Below are 17,425 nucleotides of genomic sequence, written 5' to 3' on the forward strand. Positions count from 1 at the left end.
TGGAAGAAATAGGTTTGTTGTTGAGATTCAGTGACAACATGTACATTATTACTACTTAATTGTAGATTTAAAGAAACAAAACAAAACAAAAAAATACGGATGAGATATTAGAAAACGTTATGCATAACGTTTTACACCTTGAAATCAAGTTTAATAGAAAATAGCGTGCTTGTTTGAGTTGGATAAAGACATTTTGCCTTGTAAAGTACTTTGGCAGAAGCGCGCTGTGCGTAAAGCAGGATGTGAGTGGCTCCTCATGAGGTGGGAGTACTTGGCTCACTTCAGTTAAATGGAGAGACGCACCTCCCAGCTGATCCCGTTCATTTATCTTCCCTCCTCCTCCTCCTCTTCCTCCAGTACCCGGTGTGTTGCCCCCTCTCGGTAGGTTTACTTCTGCTCTGCTGCTCTGCGGACGCGCTGGAGCTGGATGTCCGGACACTTGCTGCTGCGCTTCTCTTAATGATCCGGAGAAGCGAGGAGAAGGAGAATCACTGGGACGCACATGGTGAGCTGATTTATTTCTTCCCCTTTCCACAGTTGTATTAGCTGTGGGCTCTGTGATACTTGAGGTGTTTGTGAAGTTTTATCTGACGTTGAAGTCGCGCGTAAAGAGAAGACATGAACGGCTGTATTTGATTTGTCACTGAGGTCAATTATAAGGCATAGGCGTACATTAGTTTATTGATCTGCTAAATGTAGCTTAAAAGAAAAGTGTTACGCATTGCCTTGGGTTTTCTGTTCTAAATGATCTAATAATTTACCACTAAGTAGCCTGACATTGTTTCTGACATCGCTCAACTTGTCCTTAGAAATTCCGCCGATATGCGTGTGTTTTATTTTATTTATTTATTTGTTATTATATGTTTTTTTATGAATAAATAATTGGTTTAGTTACGTTTGTTTCTCTAAAAACAGGCCAAATGAATAAGTTTGCTGCAGTTTTATTTATGCTTTTTAAATTGTTTCCCTCTCATGTAAGCACAACCTTTTTACTTTAACAACTAGGACATCATTTCCTTATAAGACCTTCATTTTAATACATTTTTACACAAATTATTAATACATGTTGCCACTGGGAAAATCCTACTATTATTATGATATAATTGTCAGCAACTTTAAGCATATATATTATATGTTTGTCATGTTGTTGCGGATGGAATAAAACATAAAAGATGAACATAACACCACAATTTGATTAGTTGGACTGGATTTAAAATTGAAAAAAATCTCCTCAATGCCAAACATACATGCATATTTTTTTTTAAACATCTGAATAAAGATGTTTGATCCAACTGGGATAACCTAACACTGTAAATATTATTGCTCCTCTCTGTGAGATAAAACTAATTGACTGCAGCCAATTTGTGCTTAACAAGTGCAATTAGCTGCACAGAGTGGAGGCAATTACGCTCTGGGCTTCACTGTTAGCTCTTGCCAAAGTAATCAGCCTAAATATGATAAACATTAATGTTTAATGGACCGTGAGTGAATCATTATTCTCGGGTCTATTAACAACGCCCGCAAAATGCGTGTGACTGCGGGCTATTTTCCTTTTTAACGTCTGCAGTTGATTAGTTTTCCTAAAATCCCCTCGCAGCACTTGTATCCAAGAGAAAATATACCGTATTTGCTTTAATAGATATATAAGGCCGATTGGTCCTTTTTTTCTTTGTATGAGAGGGCATAGCTACATTTCTAAGTCATGCAATTTTACAGTTGAGGGCTTGAGTGCCTTGAGATTTATTTTAAAACAGACTGCTGTTTGTTTCCTTTTTATAATAATTTCAATAATAAATTATCCAACAAAAATCATGGGTGTTTTTTATTTGTTATTTGTTGCAGAGCTGGAGTACATTTGTGTTTTCTTTTCCTCTTTGTTAACCCCCCTGTGGGACATTTTGTGGATTCAATTGACAGCAGAGGCCTTAGTTGTACTTCCATCATGCCCGAGGTTGTTGTTGGCGTGACTGCAAAATGAAATCACAATGATTTCATTTCCATCTGTTTTTCAATATCAACGTGAAGCTGGAGCTGCTGGAGAGCGTCTTGCCAACTTGAATGAGGCTGTGAAGGGGGGGGATTGACAGGAAACTCACTTTTAAATATCAAGTGGGTAACATGTGTTTTTTTATTCAAAAATGAAGTAAGCAGGGCTTATGGGTCAACGCCAAGGCTGAAACACCTTCCGTGTGTGCATAGAGGTGCAGTGGGCCCCCGGGGGCCCCGCACATGCGGCAGTTTTGTTGGCGGTGCAAACGCGAAGGACAGAGGCCTTTAGCTAAAGATACAAGCAGCGATAATCCATTTTGTGCTGTCTGTTGCTTTCCCCCTCCTGGGCCGCCCCACTAAAATTAGATTATTACACCTAAAACAGAACTCGTGGAATCCGCTCCGTGTGGAATAACACACAGATGGGCTTCCACTGTGCAGGCAGGAATGCAGCTTGAGAATACAGACCGCATACGTAGCCTTCCTCTTCTCACCCGAAAGCCCAGTGTTGTATTTCTGACCGGCTTGAGGACAATTGCAAATTAACAAAAGGTGTCAGTGTGGTAACATGCACCAACAGGTGCGTTGGTTCAGCTTCAAACTTGTACGCTGTAAGAGAGCGAGAGAGAGAGCTTATGTAATTTACCATATTTATTTAAAGGCTCTGTGTCTTGGAGCAGAGCTGCAATGTAGAACCCTAGGAAATCTTCTCAGCTTGATAGAAAACTGTGTGTGTGTGTTTATTTGTACAAACCACTGTTTAGTCGTTTGAAACTCATCACTGAGTCGCAAAGCAATTTAACATATCTGCCTCCGTGTTGCTGGCCCGGACTGCTTGCCCATGACGAGGAATGTTAAAACGTGTGAGACAGGCCAAATCCAGCTCATCTGCTCTCCAGAGCAGCTCCTGACCCGGACAGGCCCGCAGTTCGAAAGTGTGAACAGGCCAAAGAGAGTTAACAGGTAGCAAGAGAGAATACCACACACACCGGAGGTTTCTTCTCTTCAGTTACAGAACCTTAAGTCCCCTAAATCACAATAAATTAGTTTGTTACAGCAGAACAAAGCTCTAAAATGTTAATTTATCAAAACACTGATGAATTCCCATGTTGCTACTCCTTGATGATCCTATTTTACTCGTACTTTCTTATGTTCCTTGCCCTTTCCTCTTAGATTTTTTCCCTTTAAGACAATAAAAAGACAGCAGATGATACGCAGGAACATACATAAGCCAAAAAACAGTTATAATCAAGAAACAAATAGACAGAGGTATGAGTCCGCGGGGCTGCAGTCTGTCTGCGTTTTCTCCAATAGATCATTATTCCAGATGGAATCACATTTCAGCCCACATTTATCTCCAGAGAGGGAACATTTGTATTATTCATCGCAGTGTTGACTGAAGAGTATTCTTGTCTTTATGTGCGTATTGTTCGTCTTTTGGAGAGCCAATGGGGGAGGTGGCGGCGATATGTTATAGTTTTTTGGCCCCCCTAAACTTGCATGTGGGCCCCCTCATTTGAAATGGTCTCGAACCGCCAGTACCTCAGATAACTCCACAGTACCATTTATATTTGTAATTAATCTAGAAGACTAATGATTTAACTTTGACATTCTTGTGTTTAACAAAAGTGAGACAATAAGACATGTAAACTTCCGACAGGGGGGTGAATATTTTTCACAGGCAATACGTATGCAAAAAGATCTTGTTATTTCAGCTTTTCCCAATCCATAAAAGAATGCATTTGTTTCTCTTCCTGACATTCATCAGACACATTTCAGCGTAATGAAGAATAGAAGTAGAGCGGCTTTAGGAAAGTGTGAGTGCAGAGCACGAATATGAGCGTCGCTCTCCTCTGATCGACTATGCTGTAAACATGCCCCCAGGTTGTCAGCAAGTATTTTTCCAGCCCTTTGCCAGCCAAGCATAGCTGCTTCTAAAGATCACCCGCCGGAGATGTTGATCTCATCTTACCACTATTTGGCTGTATAAGCTTTTTTGAAAGACAGCGATTGCTGCCAAGTCACTTCAAAACTCTTTTTTTTTTACTTTAAGGGTTATATTTTATAAGTTAGACCTCAATGTGAGGTTTACTGGGGAGAAAGGAAAGGGGGGTGATGGCCCCTTTTAAAACACGTGCTATTTGTAGTCGGCATGCATTAACAAAAGAATTGGTGTGAAATACTCGTGAACGGCACTTTACAAGGAACGCACGCTCGTCTTCGACATGCTCTTCCGGCACCCCGGCTGTGTGAATTTATGGAAAGCAGCAGAGAAAAAAAAAACGTTGAAACCATATCCGGTGGGTTACGGTGGCGGTGCCAGACAGATGATCTGGTTTCGGAAGAAGAGAGAGTCTGGATTTGGCCAAGAGGGGCGCATTAAAAACCTCAGGGGCCTCTCTCGGATGAACATCCATTTATCAAAGTGGTTGTAATGGGCGATGTTTAATTATGTAATGTGACAAAGACAAGAGCAAGTGCATGTCATGGGAATGTTAAACAACCGCCTCCTTTATCCTTCGTGTGTTTCACTCGGCCCAACCCTGAACCCCAAACCGCCTACGCTCACTCGTCAGCATTCATCCAGAGCGAATTCTTCCACCTCTTCCCTGAATCCTCTGCTAACCTTTACCCTGCTCATAATCCCAATGACACCATCTTGCCTTTTTATACAGCCAGTGCCTTGACACCAAATGAAACCAGAGTCCTAATTAATCATCAGATCAACTTATCCTCAAGTCCTGCTTTTTATCAGTGCGTTCAGGTTCCCGTGGCGCTTGTCTCGACCCGTCTGGAATGACCAGCCGAGGCATTCTGGACCCCAGGAATGTGGCTCAGTGGCACCGGGGGTCACAGTCAGACCGCTCATCACTGCACCCTTAGCTTGTAGCGTTTCCTGTAGCAACACCACGAGACAGGGTCGCCTGATATGCCTGATCTTGGCTTTTGTCCTCAACCAGGTTTGGTTGATACCACTTTCTGGCAGCTCTTTGCTTTTGAAAGGTCAGGAGCGGGGCAGCTTGTCCGAGGCAGCAGAGTGAGTGCCACGGCCTCCCCGCAGGCCCCTCAGAGCTGTGTGGTCCCTGAGGGAAGCCTCATATTTCGGTCGTTGGCTAATTGAGCGGGATGACGAGGCCGGAGAGGCGTTCGGCCCCGTCCTCTCCTACGGGTTTGGTTTATGCAGCCCTGCTGACTTTGCTGTCAGTGTCAAACGCTTGTTAGGACATCATCAATCTCGCAGCAGTTAAGAATATTCCCAGAACAGAATGAAGGCGGCAGGTGATAGATGGGCCGGGAGACGGAACAGGCAGAGGGAAGGGTCGTGTTAAAATGTGGAAGGTAGGTAGTTATTTGATGAGCAAATGACAGTCCTCTTGAGAAGGAAAGAAACAAGAACGACATGAAAGTGAAAGTGGCAGGTGCTGAACTCTCTTAGCATGAAACAAATTAAGGAAGCGCTTGTTTGGAATGTGCTTCTAGGCTCCATGTGAGCGGTAAAACTATAAATCACTGCTTCCAGAGGAAGCACATGCATTGTTCGTTTTGTCCACATGCCAAAATTAACGCTCTCGGGTATCAAATCTCGACAGAGGGATAAATTACACTCATCAGCAGTTGTAAGAGACTGGAAGGGATTTGTTCGCGCAGTGGATGTACACAAGTCCGTGTTTGTCTTTAACCACGGAAGTATCCATGTAGAGGCTTAAGCCGAACACACATTTCGATCTATAAATCATTCCCTACCATCCTCAAGACTAATCTCCAACAGCTTTCCTTCCCTCCCCTCGTTTCTTTTTTCTCATACCCTCTTTTCTGCTCAATAACACTTCACATTGCTCATGCTCAGGCCCCTCGCTCGCCTGCAGCACTGCCCCGACGGTAAAGTGATTTGAAAAGGAGAGCCATAAACGTGATGGATGTGGTCCAGCTCTGGGTTTAGCCCCAGCTGTCGGGCATGTTTTTTGTCATCTCAGACAGACCCGCAGGGTGCGCGCCCTTCTTCACCCGCTCATCTTGGGCTTGAGAGGAGTTTTAATACAAATACGTTCTTAAACGCTGTCGAAGGTCACGGGTTCAAACCGGTGGCCGACACTACTGTGAAAATCGGGGATTACATTTTTATGGGATGAGATCTTTACTGGCATCTACTGAAAGCCAATAAGGTGTGGTTGAAGTGATGCGGGGAGCTGGTATTGTGTGTTTTCAATAAAGGCACAGGTGGTCCTATCTTATGTTTCCATCTATGGCTTCAAATGCAAGTTATATAAATCAATCAGTTTATGTTTTCTTTTGTTTTATGATCTAGCTCCCATGGTTTTCACTTAAAAATAATCTTTTTTTTCCTTCCACAGGCTCGATAACATGATGTTCCGGCCCTTTTCCCCTCCCCCCTCCACCTCTCTCTTCCCTGTTTTCCTTCTGCTCCTCCCTTTCCTTCCTCCATCCCTCGTCTCCTCTTCCCTTTCTCACACCCCTTTGAGCTGGACTTCACCTCACGACCCCTGCTACTACCTAGACGGCCGACCGCGACACTGCCTATCGGAGTTCATCAACGCCGCTTATGGCGTCCCAGCCAATGCTAGCCATTCACTACAAGGGCCCGATTACGACAGCAACATCACCACCTTGACGGACCTCCACAACCCGCACAATCTCACCTGCTGGATGGCTCATGGAGGTCCTGACATCAAAGAATGGGTCCTCACGCTACCTCTGGGTCGACGCTTTGAGATCACCTACATAAGTTTACAGTTTTGCCAACAGGGGGAGCCATCGGACTCCATCTCCATCTCCATACTCAAGTCTATGGACTCCGGGCGCACCTGGAGGCCGATGCAGCACTACTCCAGTGACTGCCTTGGGGATTTTGGGCTTCCCTCCCAGACGGTGGCCCAGACAAGACACCAAGAGACAGAGCCCCTCTGCTCCGACCCTCGCCCCCTGCAAAAGCAGAGGGGCGGCATGGTGTTGGCCTTCTCCACCCTCGACGGACGGCCATCCTCTCCCGATTTTGACCACAGCCACACCCTCCAGGACTGGGTGACGGCCACGGACATCCGTGTGGTCTTCCACCAGGCGTCCAAAGACGCCAAGGTGGGCAACTCGGATAAGAGAGAGGAAGCACGACGGCGTGATGGTGCTGAAGACGACAGAGGGACTGGGCTTCTGAGGTGGAGATCTGGCTCCAAGGGGCACGCTGGAGATCAGGTGGAAATAAATACAGATAATACACTGGCATTTTTTGAAAGGGAGAAAAAAAACTCATTGATAAGGGGGAGAAACAAAGGGGAGAAAGTGGACAAACAGGGAAGGAAGGGTCATTATAAAGGGACAGGTCAAGACGAAGATGGACACAATGTGACGAGCAAAGAAGGGGGGGAAAGTTTAAGCACAGACATGCTGACTTCTTCAAAGAAAGGCGGGAAAGCCAGAGGACAAGGCCTCAAGAAGGAAAACAATCATTGGCTGCCTTGCCCCAATGGTGGTTGTGATTGGACAGTTGAGGGGCGGAGCAGGAACAATAAGGGGCGGGAACTGAGGAAGAGGAGGAACAATAACCTCAACACAAGACAAACCTCCAGGAATCTGCAGGTGGCCCCACCCTCTGCTGTCCGAGCCCCTCTGGCCCTCTCGGACCTGCAAGTCGGCGGCAGGTGTAAATGTAACGGACACGCCTCCAGGTGTCGCCGTGATGTCACGGGCCGGGCAGTGTGCGTGTGCGAGCATCACACGGCGGGGCAAGACTGTGATGTGTGTGAGGATTTCTACTGCGACAGACCCTGGCATCGGGCTACACCCACGCATCCAAACCCCTGTGTTGGTGAGTCCTGTGTCCTATTGCTGAATTAAATTAAATGATGTTATACTCTGCACATGTTTTTTTTTTCACATTTCATATATTTTTAGATGACATATAAACATATGAATCTCATGTATGTTATTTAGTCATAAGTGTATTTTTTTCTTCTTCAACACAAGGTAAAAATCAATAAAATATTCCAAAGAATCTCCACATATATTATACTGTAAATTCTTCTGATCCATTTAAGTGGTGCTTCAACAACAGAGAGATATTATGAGATTTCCCATAATGCAACTGGATAGTGTCTTTCATTAGAGTCTCCCTGAGTGCTAAATATTCATGTCTTTCAAACTCCACACTGACATTTTGTTAAGCAGGCTTTCTGTTATAAATGTGTCTCCAAGTCGACATGACATCATCAGGGTAATATTCGCCTCCAGAGCCGCAGAAGAAATTATATATCTGTGTATCTGAGTAGTACTCCTCATGAAAAAACATATATATATATATAGATATATATATATATATATATATATATATATATATATACTGTATATATATTCTTGACTGGTGTTCATTATTTCCCTCCCTTGTCCAGCCTGTGAGTGTAACGGACACTCAAACAAGTGCCGCTTCAGCATGGAGGTGTTTCAGCAGTCGGGCCGGCGTAGCGGAGGTGTGTGCCAGAAGTGTCGCCACAACACGGCCGGACGCCACTGCCAGTACTGCCAGAACGGATACACCCGAGACCACAGCAAGCTGATGAACAACCGCAAGGCCTGCCAACGTTAGTCACTACGTGTGTGTGTGTGTGTGTGTGGGTGTGTGTGTGAACTGTATGCATGTTCTGGACAGAGTTAATGGGACGAACGAAGTGTATTCTTATTTGTGCATTTGTGCACATGCATGGGCGAATAACTTAAATAACAATCTGTGCATTCTTGGAAGATTAGAGACAGTTTAGCTCTGACTGCCTCAATGCATGTGTGTGTGTGTGTGTGTGTGTGTGTGTGTGTGTGTGTACATGCCCACTTTGTCTCTGTCCGAATGTACAGAAGTGTTTATGGGGTGGTTACATTGTGAGAGCGGACAGCTATTCCTGTTAGTGATATGCACGCAAAAACACCCACAAACCCCACTGTCCGGCCACCTGTATCCCCAGCGTTACCACCGGCTGGTATCTGCCGTGACCCCCGACCTTTGACTGGTCACATGTCGTAAGTGACTGTGACACTCTGGTATGCTCGTGTGGAAGCTTGAACACGGGCCTAATATATCCAAAGTTAATGGGCTCTCTTTGAGCTTGACAGTGCAGGGATGAAAAAAGACATGAGCTACGACTGAATATCCTCATATTCTATCACTTTTTACACATGAAACAATAGCAAACTGCAAATTCATGACCTCCACCACTCAGTCTTACATCAGAGCGTTCATTTATTGATGCTATATATAAATGCTAGTCACTCTTCAGAGCCCAATTACTCATCCTCTGCAGTCAGGTTGTTTGGACTCATTGTAAGGATTTGTGTAAATAGAACTAGAGTGCGAACAGAGCTGATGAAGTGTAGCTTCCTCTCTCTATCTGTCTTCTCTCATCGGCTCTTATCCTGTGATAGCTGTGGCAAATAAAAAGCTTTGCAATGTAAGCCATGGCAAATGACACAGCATCACAACTGGCCACATTAAAAGGACAACAGATAAATGACTTCAGATACAGGATTGATCTCCATCTGATGGCCTACCCGGGATGATGATGGACCTTATTGTTCTATCCCTGTCAAATTTGATATGTTGCAAATTACCAAATAACCAAACCAGATCACCACCATCATGTGACATTCACTTGATAGCTCTACAGCAGAATTTGTCTTTGTTTACCCAACAAGAAAGCTGCAAAATAGCTTTCATGGTGTTAGTAGAGGTCTTTCCCTAAAGGACATTCCCTCAGGATGGATGCTGTCAAGCAGGATTAAACCTGGGTCCCGTCACTGATGGATGGTCTTCTTAATCCTGTTTACTGTCCTCTGTGCAGTAGTCTGACTTTGACACAAGTTTTTGCTGAATATATCTTTAACTTGATCCCTGTTGTCGCAACTCAATGCACTCTACTCCACAAAGCCAGGGCAACTCGACCAAATATGCCTGCAGTATCATCTTCATGAATGTGGAACATATTGGTTTGCGGAAGCTCAACAGTACAACCACAGTCCTCTGTGATCGGCCCCTGTAAAACCTTCACTGGGTATCACAAGACCACCTAAAACTAAAACAACAGTTATTGCTGCTTTAACCCTCCAGGCTACAAAAAAATAAGACTTTGGTATCTCTCTTCTCTTTTTTAAGCATGTCAGTGCCATCCTTTGGGAGCAGTCGGTCGCTGGTGCAACCAGACATCGGGTCAGTGTCTGTGTCGAGAAGGGGTGACCGGCCTCAGGTGTAACCGCTGTGCCCCGGGATATCAACAGGGCAAGTCCCCTCTGCGGCCCTGCATACGTAAGTCCACTACCAGTGTTAATGTTCATTCAGAATCAGAGTCAGTTCAAACATTTGGACAAAAACCTATTGTTTCCATATCAAGGTATTGAACTGACTCTATGTTTGACGTATCAGAAAACATATCGTACTATGTGTCTCAGATCAGGTGAGGACTTGTTTGAATATGGATTACGACTCTTAACTTATCTAAAAAAAAATGTCCTCTCTGCATTCAATGCATGCCCGAACAAATCACAGACTTTTAATAGTTTGCTGTCAGTCAAAGTGACCTCTTTAATTTCTCCTTCAACTTAATTAGCTTGTGGCCTAAATGGATTAAACCTCCCATCATGCTCTGTAAGCCTTTATCAAGTAGTAGCTCAGTATAAAAGGGGGCCGCCGCTGTCCAGACTAATTTGGCCCAATCCCCCAGCGTGTCCCCTTTTCATCATCCCTAGAGACGGTTTCCATAGCAGCGTTAACATGAGCCGACCGCTACAGGGAAACCTCATCTTCCAGCTGATGTGGGATCAGCGTCAGATCAAGTGGATTGTTGCTACTCATATCTCTGTGCCCGGCCAGTGCCCGCACCTTGGCCATGAGCGCTAATCCACGTGCGCTTCCACGGCTAATCGCACGAGTGTCGACAACTACGCGGGCCCTGGCGCTGCGTAAGCCCCAATCAGGTGACATAGGGAGCCAGCAGAGGCGAGCTACACACCTGTTGTGCAGCTCAAAGCGCAACCCCCCTCCCCCCCATCACAGGGCCCAGACTCATAACTCTCCCAGAGAAAGGAGTGTGTGAAAGAAAACCTTGTTTGTTTTTACTGCCAGACCATCTCGGGCTATGTATAGCATCTCTTCGCCCCCACCACCACCTCTAGCACCTCGCCTCTCATCAAGCGGACCAAAAGGCACGCAGCAGCCAGGCTAAACTTAAAGTTAGCTCACGCTGAACCTTCTTACCCACACCTTGAACAGCATAGGACGCTCGCACAATTAAGAGTGTCTCTGCTGTCCTAACCCAACGAAGGCAAAATGCAGTGACTTTATATTTGGTCTAGATTGAGAGAAGAGCTACATAGCTAAAGAACCAGAGACGAATAAAGGCAAAGCTAGCTGGTGAGATAGCCGTGGTTCGCTTTAGCTAAAGCTAAAATTAAATTTACTGTTTACTTACAGTTATCTGTAAACACAAAATATTAATGTTGATGAATTGACATCTGAACATTAAGCGCAGGGTCGAGTGTGAAGTTGTTCAGGTGAGCGGTTCTCGAGAAAGCTGCAACATACTGTAGCGGGGCCAAACAGGTACTGCACTAGTTTAAATAAATTAGATCAAATGAATCGATTACATTAGTTCCAATACAAATATCTATAGTAGAATAGAAGGACAAGTAGACACCTAGCAAAATAGTGATATTTAATTCCTATTATGGAAGGTAAATAATCAAAATAAAGTTTATTTTGTCAAACAAACTAGTTACAGTGAGCAAGAAAGTTGAATTAACACATTTTGTTAGTGCAGTATATTGTATTTTCTCCGAACATTATTCAAAGTCTCATTCTATACAGTATATATCTATAACAGTAAACAACTGTTTGTGTTTAGACAACGTTTCATATTTGAAAAAGTTGGTATTTTATGAAATAAAAAGCTTTGTTGAAACAATCCTCCCAGCTAGATATTGAAAAATGCTTTATCTCATCATCAATAAGAAAACTCACCCTGCTCACAGGGGTGTACTGCATTTATCTCATGTTGACCCCTCATATATACTGCATGCACATACAAACACACACAGCACCTTCCTGTCTTTTAAAAGTAGGGGGTGTAGGGTGTCACTGGCCCAGTTGTGTCACAGACGACAGGACACGGACGGGAGGACGGAGTGTGAACTTGGTGAAACATCGCAGCGCTGTCACACAAACACACTTTTACAAGAGGCCTGGATAATGTATATACAGGCCAGTTCATGCACACACACACAGGACAAGACCATACAAGAAGTGATGGTTTGACCTTATTAAATTACCAAAAGTAAAGTTTGCATCTATGTGTGTGTTCAAGTGATTGCAGAAAGTGTGTTTCTCGCCCGTAAAATGGACCCCACACACACACACGTTTTTGACACTTGCTTATCTTCTGTGCAGACATGGCCCACGCACCGAGAGGCGTTCAAGCATAGCGCACATAACACACACTCGGTTTGCGACGAGCTGAGGGCTCGTGTGGGTTTGCTGAAGCTTCTCTGTGTATCTGTTTCTGTCACCTGCCTGAAACTGTGTTTATGTTTGCAGGAATTCAAGAGGTCGCTCCGACACCAGTGTACAAGCCTCAGTACAGCATAGGTGAGTAGATTTACACGCTGGTTGGTATTTTGTGTTTTATTCTGGCGGTCTGGTATTCTTTTAGTCCAACTTTGGCTCCATATGCACTTAGCTGCAGTTTATCTCTTTTGATCTGTTTGTAAATCACATAGTTAGAAAGAATAAAATGAACATTAAATCAAATAAGGACTTGAAGGCTTGAAGGCAAACCTTTAACCGGGGCCACTTTCACTTGAAGGGAATTGTGCTTTTTCCATAATAACAGAAAAATTCACTTTCTAAAGCATCCCTTTGAACCTGTTGAAGTCACCTCATGTTCAACAAAGACATTTATCAACCATCAAAACAAAAACTATTCATGCAGTGGCTAACCACTCCCTCCTAGTGGCGGCTCGAGTAATGTTCCACCTGCTGCAGTCGAGGTCATCTGTTAGTCACAGGATACTGTGATGACAAATAGAAGCAGCCATATTGTAATTAGGGGAAAAGACATGTGCTGATATGCTTGCTATGAAATGATACCCCCACATTTGATGCATACTCCCTCCCTCTCTCTCTCTCTCCCTCTCTCTCTCTCTCCCTCTCCCTCTCTCTCCCTCTCTCTCTCCCTCTCTCTCTGTTACAGCGGAGGAGTGTGTTTCATACTGCCAGCCTTCTCAGGTTAAAGTCAGGATGAACTTAGAGACCTATTGTCTCAAGGACTTTGGTTGGTGCCAAGAGTTTTTTTAATCTATTACACTGTCAAAATAATAATAACAACAATGTCCCAAAGTGTCTGTACTTCTTTCCTTCTTTTTTCCTCTGAAATAAAACTTAAATATATATGGATAAATAAATAAAATATAACCTGTAAATCAAATGAAAGAAACCAAATTTACAAAAAAAAAATAATGATACAAAAATATGATTTAAAAGAATGTGTATTGCTTTTCTGTCTCTCAGTGCTGAAGGTGCAGGTGAAAGGGATGGAGCGTTCAGGTCCCTGGTGGCAGTTCTCCATCTCAGTCCAAACCGTCTTCCGCTCGGGGTCCACCTCTCGCGTTCGCAGGGGCCCCCAGTCTCTCTGGGTCCCAGACCGCGACCTCGGCTGCGGCTGCCCCGCCCTCCACGTGGGCCGGACCTTCCTCCTGATCGGTGCGGAGGAGGGTGAGCGGGGCTGGAGCCCTGAGGAGAGTCGCGTGGTGGCGGACCGCTCCACTCTGGCCCTCCAGTGGCGGGAACACTGGAGCCCCAAACTGAGGGGCTTCCGGGGACAGGACAAGAGGGGCCGCTGCCCGCCTAAACATCAGCACCACCATCACAGGGAGTCAACAAAGCCCCAGTCTGGGTACATCCCTCCTCACCTGCTGACTGAGAAAGATCCTGACAATGTGGACACACACTCTGTGAAAGTGGAGGACACTCAAACCTCAGTGGTGCCGCACACACACTCTCACACAGACGCAGAGGTTAAACCCACAGAGGCGACCCTTTCGCCAAATACACCCGCTCTGGTGTGCTCTACTCAAAGTCCTGGTTGAAAAACAAACCACAAAAAAGACATTTTGCAGTTTTTTCCAAAAGGTTTCAGGAGAAGCAGGCTTGACTTTTCTTCCTCAGCGTTGAGAAACTCCACACACACACACACACACACACACACACACACACACACACCTGTTAAGTGACGTTCAAATGCTAATCTTAAAATGTGAAGAAACACAAACGTTTCCTCATGTAAAACTCCACCAACACAATTGGTACAATGTGAAATATCAGTTGTAAGAATTTTAATATTTTCTGCAAAAGAACATTTTGAAAATTAAACTCTGACTGAAATGTCTTGCAGAATTTTTATACTTAATCATATTTATACTTGGATCACTTTATGTAGCACACATAGAAACAAGTGAAAACTGAATAAATAAATAAATAAATATATAACAAAAGATACAGAATGTGCATCAACACCTGTTCAGAAATGTTATGTTTCCTTTTTATAATAAAAAAAATGAAAGGCGATTAGCACATCATTTGTAGATTATTTGGGGAAACTGACACTATCTACTATCTGCTCTCTGGTAGAACAGCTGACACAGAGACCAAACTAACCTCAGCCTCATTTTCTAACCATATAGGAATCCTCCGATAGACCGTTAGGAGCCCAGATACGGATCTAAAAAGCCTCGGCCCGACCTGTCGTCATGACTCCTGTTTCAATTTGAGTAGATATGGCGTCATAGAGCCCAGGGGAAATGGTGCTGGAGGTGGGGAGGGTATATGAAGACAGATGGAAGCGCTCCCATTTGTTGAGCAGCCATGTTGTTTTGGTAGCGGCTGTGTCAGCGATTGGCTGTGCCATCGTGTTGAAGCCAGTGATTGAAAATAAAAAGAGAAAAATAGATCCGCTGACTGATGGACGCTCAGTGGAGCTCAACATACAGCACACACTGAGGGGGGTTTTATACTCATGAGGTCCAAATATCTTCTTCCAGCAGCTTCTTGGGGCCCTGCTAAACCCACAGGGGTCCCTATAGAAACTATACTGAAAATATTCTGTGTTATCAGGATTGTTATTTTGAAAATCAGCTTTAGCCAACTTTGCAAGTAAAGAAAATCATCAGGAAAGTCCTCCAATGTGAAGACATTTTATGGAGCTTTTTGGCGTCTTTCAGCTCATTTTTATGGTTCACTCACACCACTCTCATCATAGACAGCTGATTTAAGCAAAACAAATCTGTAAAAACCCACTGTATGCTACCTGTCCAGCACCAAACAACAGACGGACACAGTTAGCAACTTGCTGGTTGAACATAGTTGAGTTTAGCAGCTACAGAGCCAGTTATTTCCCTCGGGAGTTTAGGTGGAGGCCATTTGTTTTTCCTCTCATCAGTAAAACAAACAGAGTGTATGCAATTCTTTTATATTAGATTCAATGTTATAAATAGGTCACAATTATCAGAACAATACCAACATTCAGGCTCCCTCATGTGGCTCAAAGGTGCACTTCAGATAGAAATCTTAAATAAAAGATTATGGAAGAAATTCTGCAAATTTATTTGGCGACAGTCATAAAATCTCCTGCGACCCGCCTGTGGGTCCCGACCCAGTCTTTGGAAATAACCGCTATAGAGTGAATTTGGCATTTGAGGGACATGTAAGTATAATGTATTCTTAAGGTAAGGTAAGCATTAATAGATAAAACCTATTGATCAAGCTTGTTCAATAGAGAGTATGTCGCCCAAACAAGCAGCCATTGGAGCCATTGTTGTATGTCATTCTTCATAAGAGGGGTTTGGTGCTTTTTCCTCCAATGTCTCAGTAGTATCTGTTTATCTGTTGTAAAAGCCAAAAATAATCCATCTTTTTTGAAGTTTTACAATCCTGAGGAGATATATCCATATAGCCATGTCCTTTTGCCCATTGCTATATTACTTTGATCAAAGAGTCACACAAGTGTTCCTGCAGTAGGTGTTTGAAGCAGTGCTCTTACATGGTGATGGTACTGTGGGACAGTTAAGAGGGCCTCCTTACTATTTAGACAAGGTATACTTTGCATTTGGAGCTGACCTCTGAGTCATAAGATGTAAGATAGAAGAAAAAGAAAAACTTAGCAGCGACACAACAGCTATAACAGTCAGCACGAATAGAGTGCAGGGTTACGGCTCACGTTCGCAAATGTAATGATACGAACGTGTGTGTGTTGAAGGGAATGAGAGGGGGGGGGACAGACAAAGTGTGTCAATGCATGCAAAATCATGTCTTGGAGGCCCCCCCTGTGTGTGTGTGTGTGTGTGCGCGCATGTGTGTGTGTAGGGAAGCACCTGCTGCGTTGCTGCAGGAAGCACCTGTCAGCGGTCGTCTCCTCATGCAGCCTCTGTCGACATGAGGGTTTGATCCCGAAACTCCCCAAACACTCACACTTACACAGACACTAACAGACAACTTAAGCCCGCGGCTCGTTCTGCTGCGGGGGGGGGCACATCACCTTTAAGCCGACAACACACACTTCTCTGAGACGCTCAGGACGAGGCGAAGGCCCGACGGTTTGGTGGCATATGGAAACTTCTTCTTCTCTGGCATGGGAGGCAGCGGTGTGTGTTTGTGAGTGTGTGGTATTATGTTTACAACCTGCTGAGAGTACGTTGTACGAGAAGTGACTCCTCCTGCACTGCAGCCAGAGCCAAAGTTCAACTAGACCTCTTTCAAACACACACTCTTATTTTTAGCCTCTCACTTCCTTTTTTCTCACACACACCCACACACACCCACACACACACACACACACACACACACACACACACACGCAGACGTCTACTTTCACTTTACTCTCAAAGCTTGTACATCTCTTCCTCACACACTTCCAGGTTTCTCACCAGAGCTCAAATCCAAGTTCAGCAGCTTTCACCGTCACACTTTTTTTCAGGACACACACACGCACGCACACACACACACACACACACACACACACACAGGGCTTCTGTTAACCTGAGAGGCAGAGGGTCAATCCCTGTGATCCGCAGCCTGCATGCCTTCCATACAGACACGCTGCCGACACAGCAACCTGACTCCCAGCTAGATTAGGACTAATCAAGCATGGCACAGCTCTGGGCAGCAACACCATGACACACACACACACACACACGCACACACACATATATAAATACTGTACTACAAATATGTGCCCACCAGCAGTATTTGCTGTTTTACATTTCCTACAAATTATTGCCCAAAGTCATGGAGTGAAATGCTGATTTCAGGAGCAAAATCTCTGCCACACGATTTCTGTCTTCATTGACATGCACTCACTTCCCTGCAGAGTTAAATAACACATGAAATACAAGATGA

The 17,425-nt window shown here is 44.4% G+C and overlaps 1 protein-coding gene across 1 annotated transcript; it reads left to right on the forward strand.

Moving 5' to 3' along the window:
* Positions 1-6,351: 6,351 nt before the first annotated feature.
* On the forward strand, positions 6,352-14,320 carry ntn5 (netrin 5). The gene is made up of 6 exons (XM_031851435.1): positions 6,352-7,810; positions 8,391-8,579; positions 10,139-10,288; positions 12,572-12,622; positions 13,227-13,307; positions 13,544-14,320. The coding sequence occupies exons 1-6, from the start codon at positions 6,352-6,354 to the stop codon at positions 14,119-14,121; spliced, it is 2,508 nt and encodes an 835-aa protein (XP_031707295.1). The 3' UTR covers positions 14,122-14,320.
* Positions 14,321-17,425: the final 3,105 nt, after the last annotated feature.

This window comes from Anarrhichthys ocellatus, unplaced genomic scaffold (genome assembly GCF_004355925.1).
Source record: "Anarrhichthys ocellatus isolate YVR2014 unplaced genomic scaffold, GSC_Weel_1.0 scaffold11, whole genome shotgun sequence".
NCBI lineage: Eukaryota > Metazoa > Chordata > Actinopteri > Perciformes > Anarhichadidae > Anarrhichthys > Anarrhichthys ocellatus.

Excerpts from the sequence above, each read along its gene's own strand:
- ntn5 (XM_031851435.1), top strand. The coding sequence starts at position 6,352 with ATGATGTTCCGGCCCTTTTCCCCTCCCCCCTCCACCTCTCTCTTCCCT. Across the intron at positions 7,811-8,390 it reads GCATCCAAACCCCTGTGTTG|CCTGTGAGTGTAACGGACAC; the intron begins GTGAGTCCTGTG and ends TCCCTTGTCCAG. Across the intron at positions 8,580-10,138 it reads CAACCGCAAGGCCTGCCAAC|CATGTCAGTGCCATCCTTTG; the intron begins GTTAGTCACTAC and ends CTCTTTTTTAAG.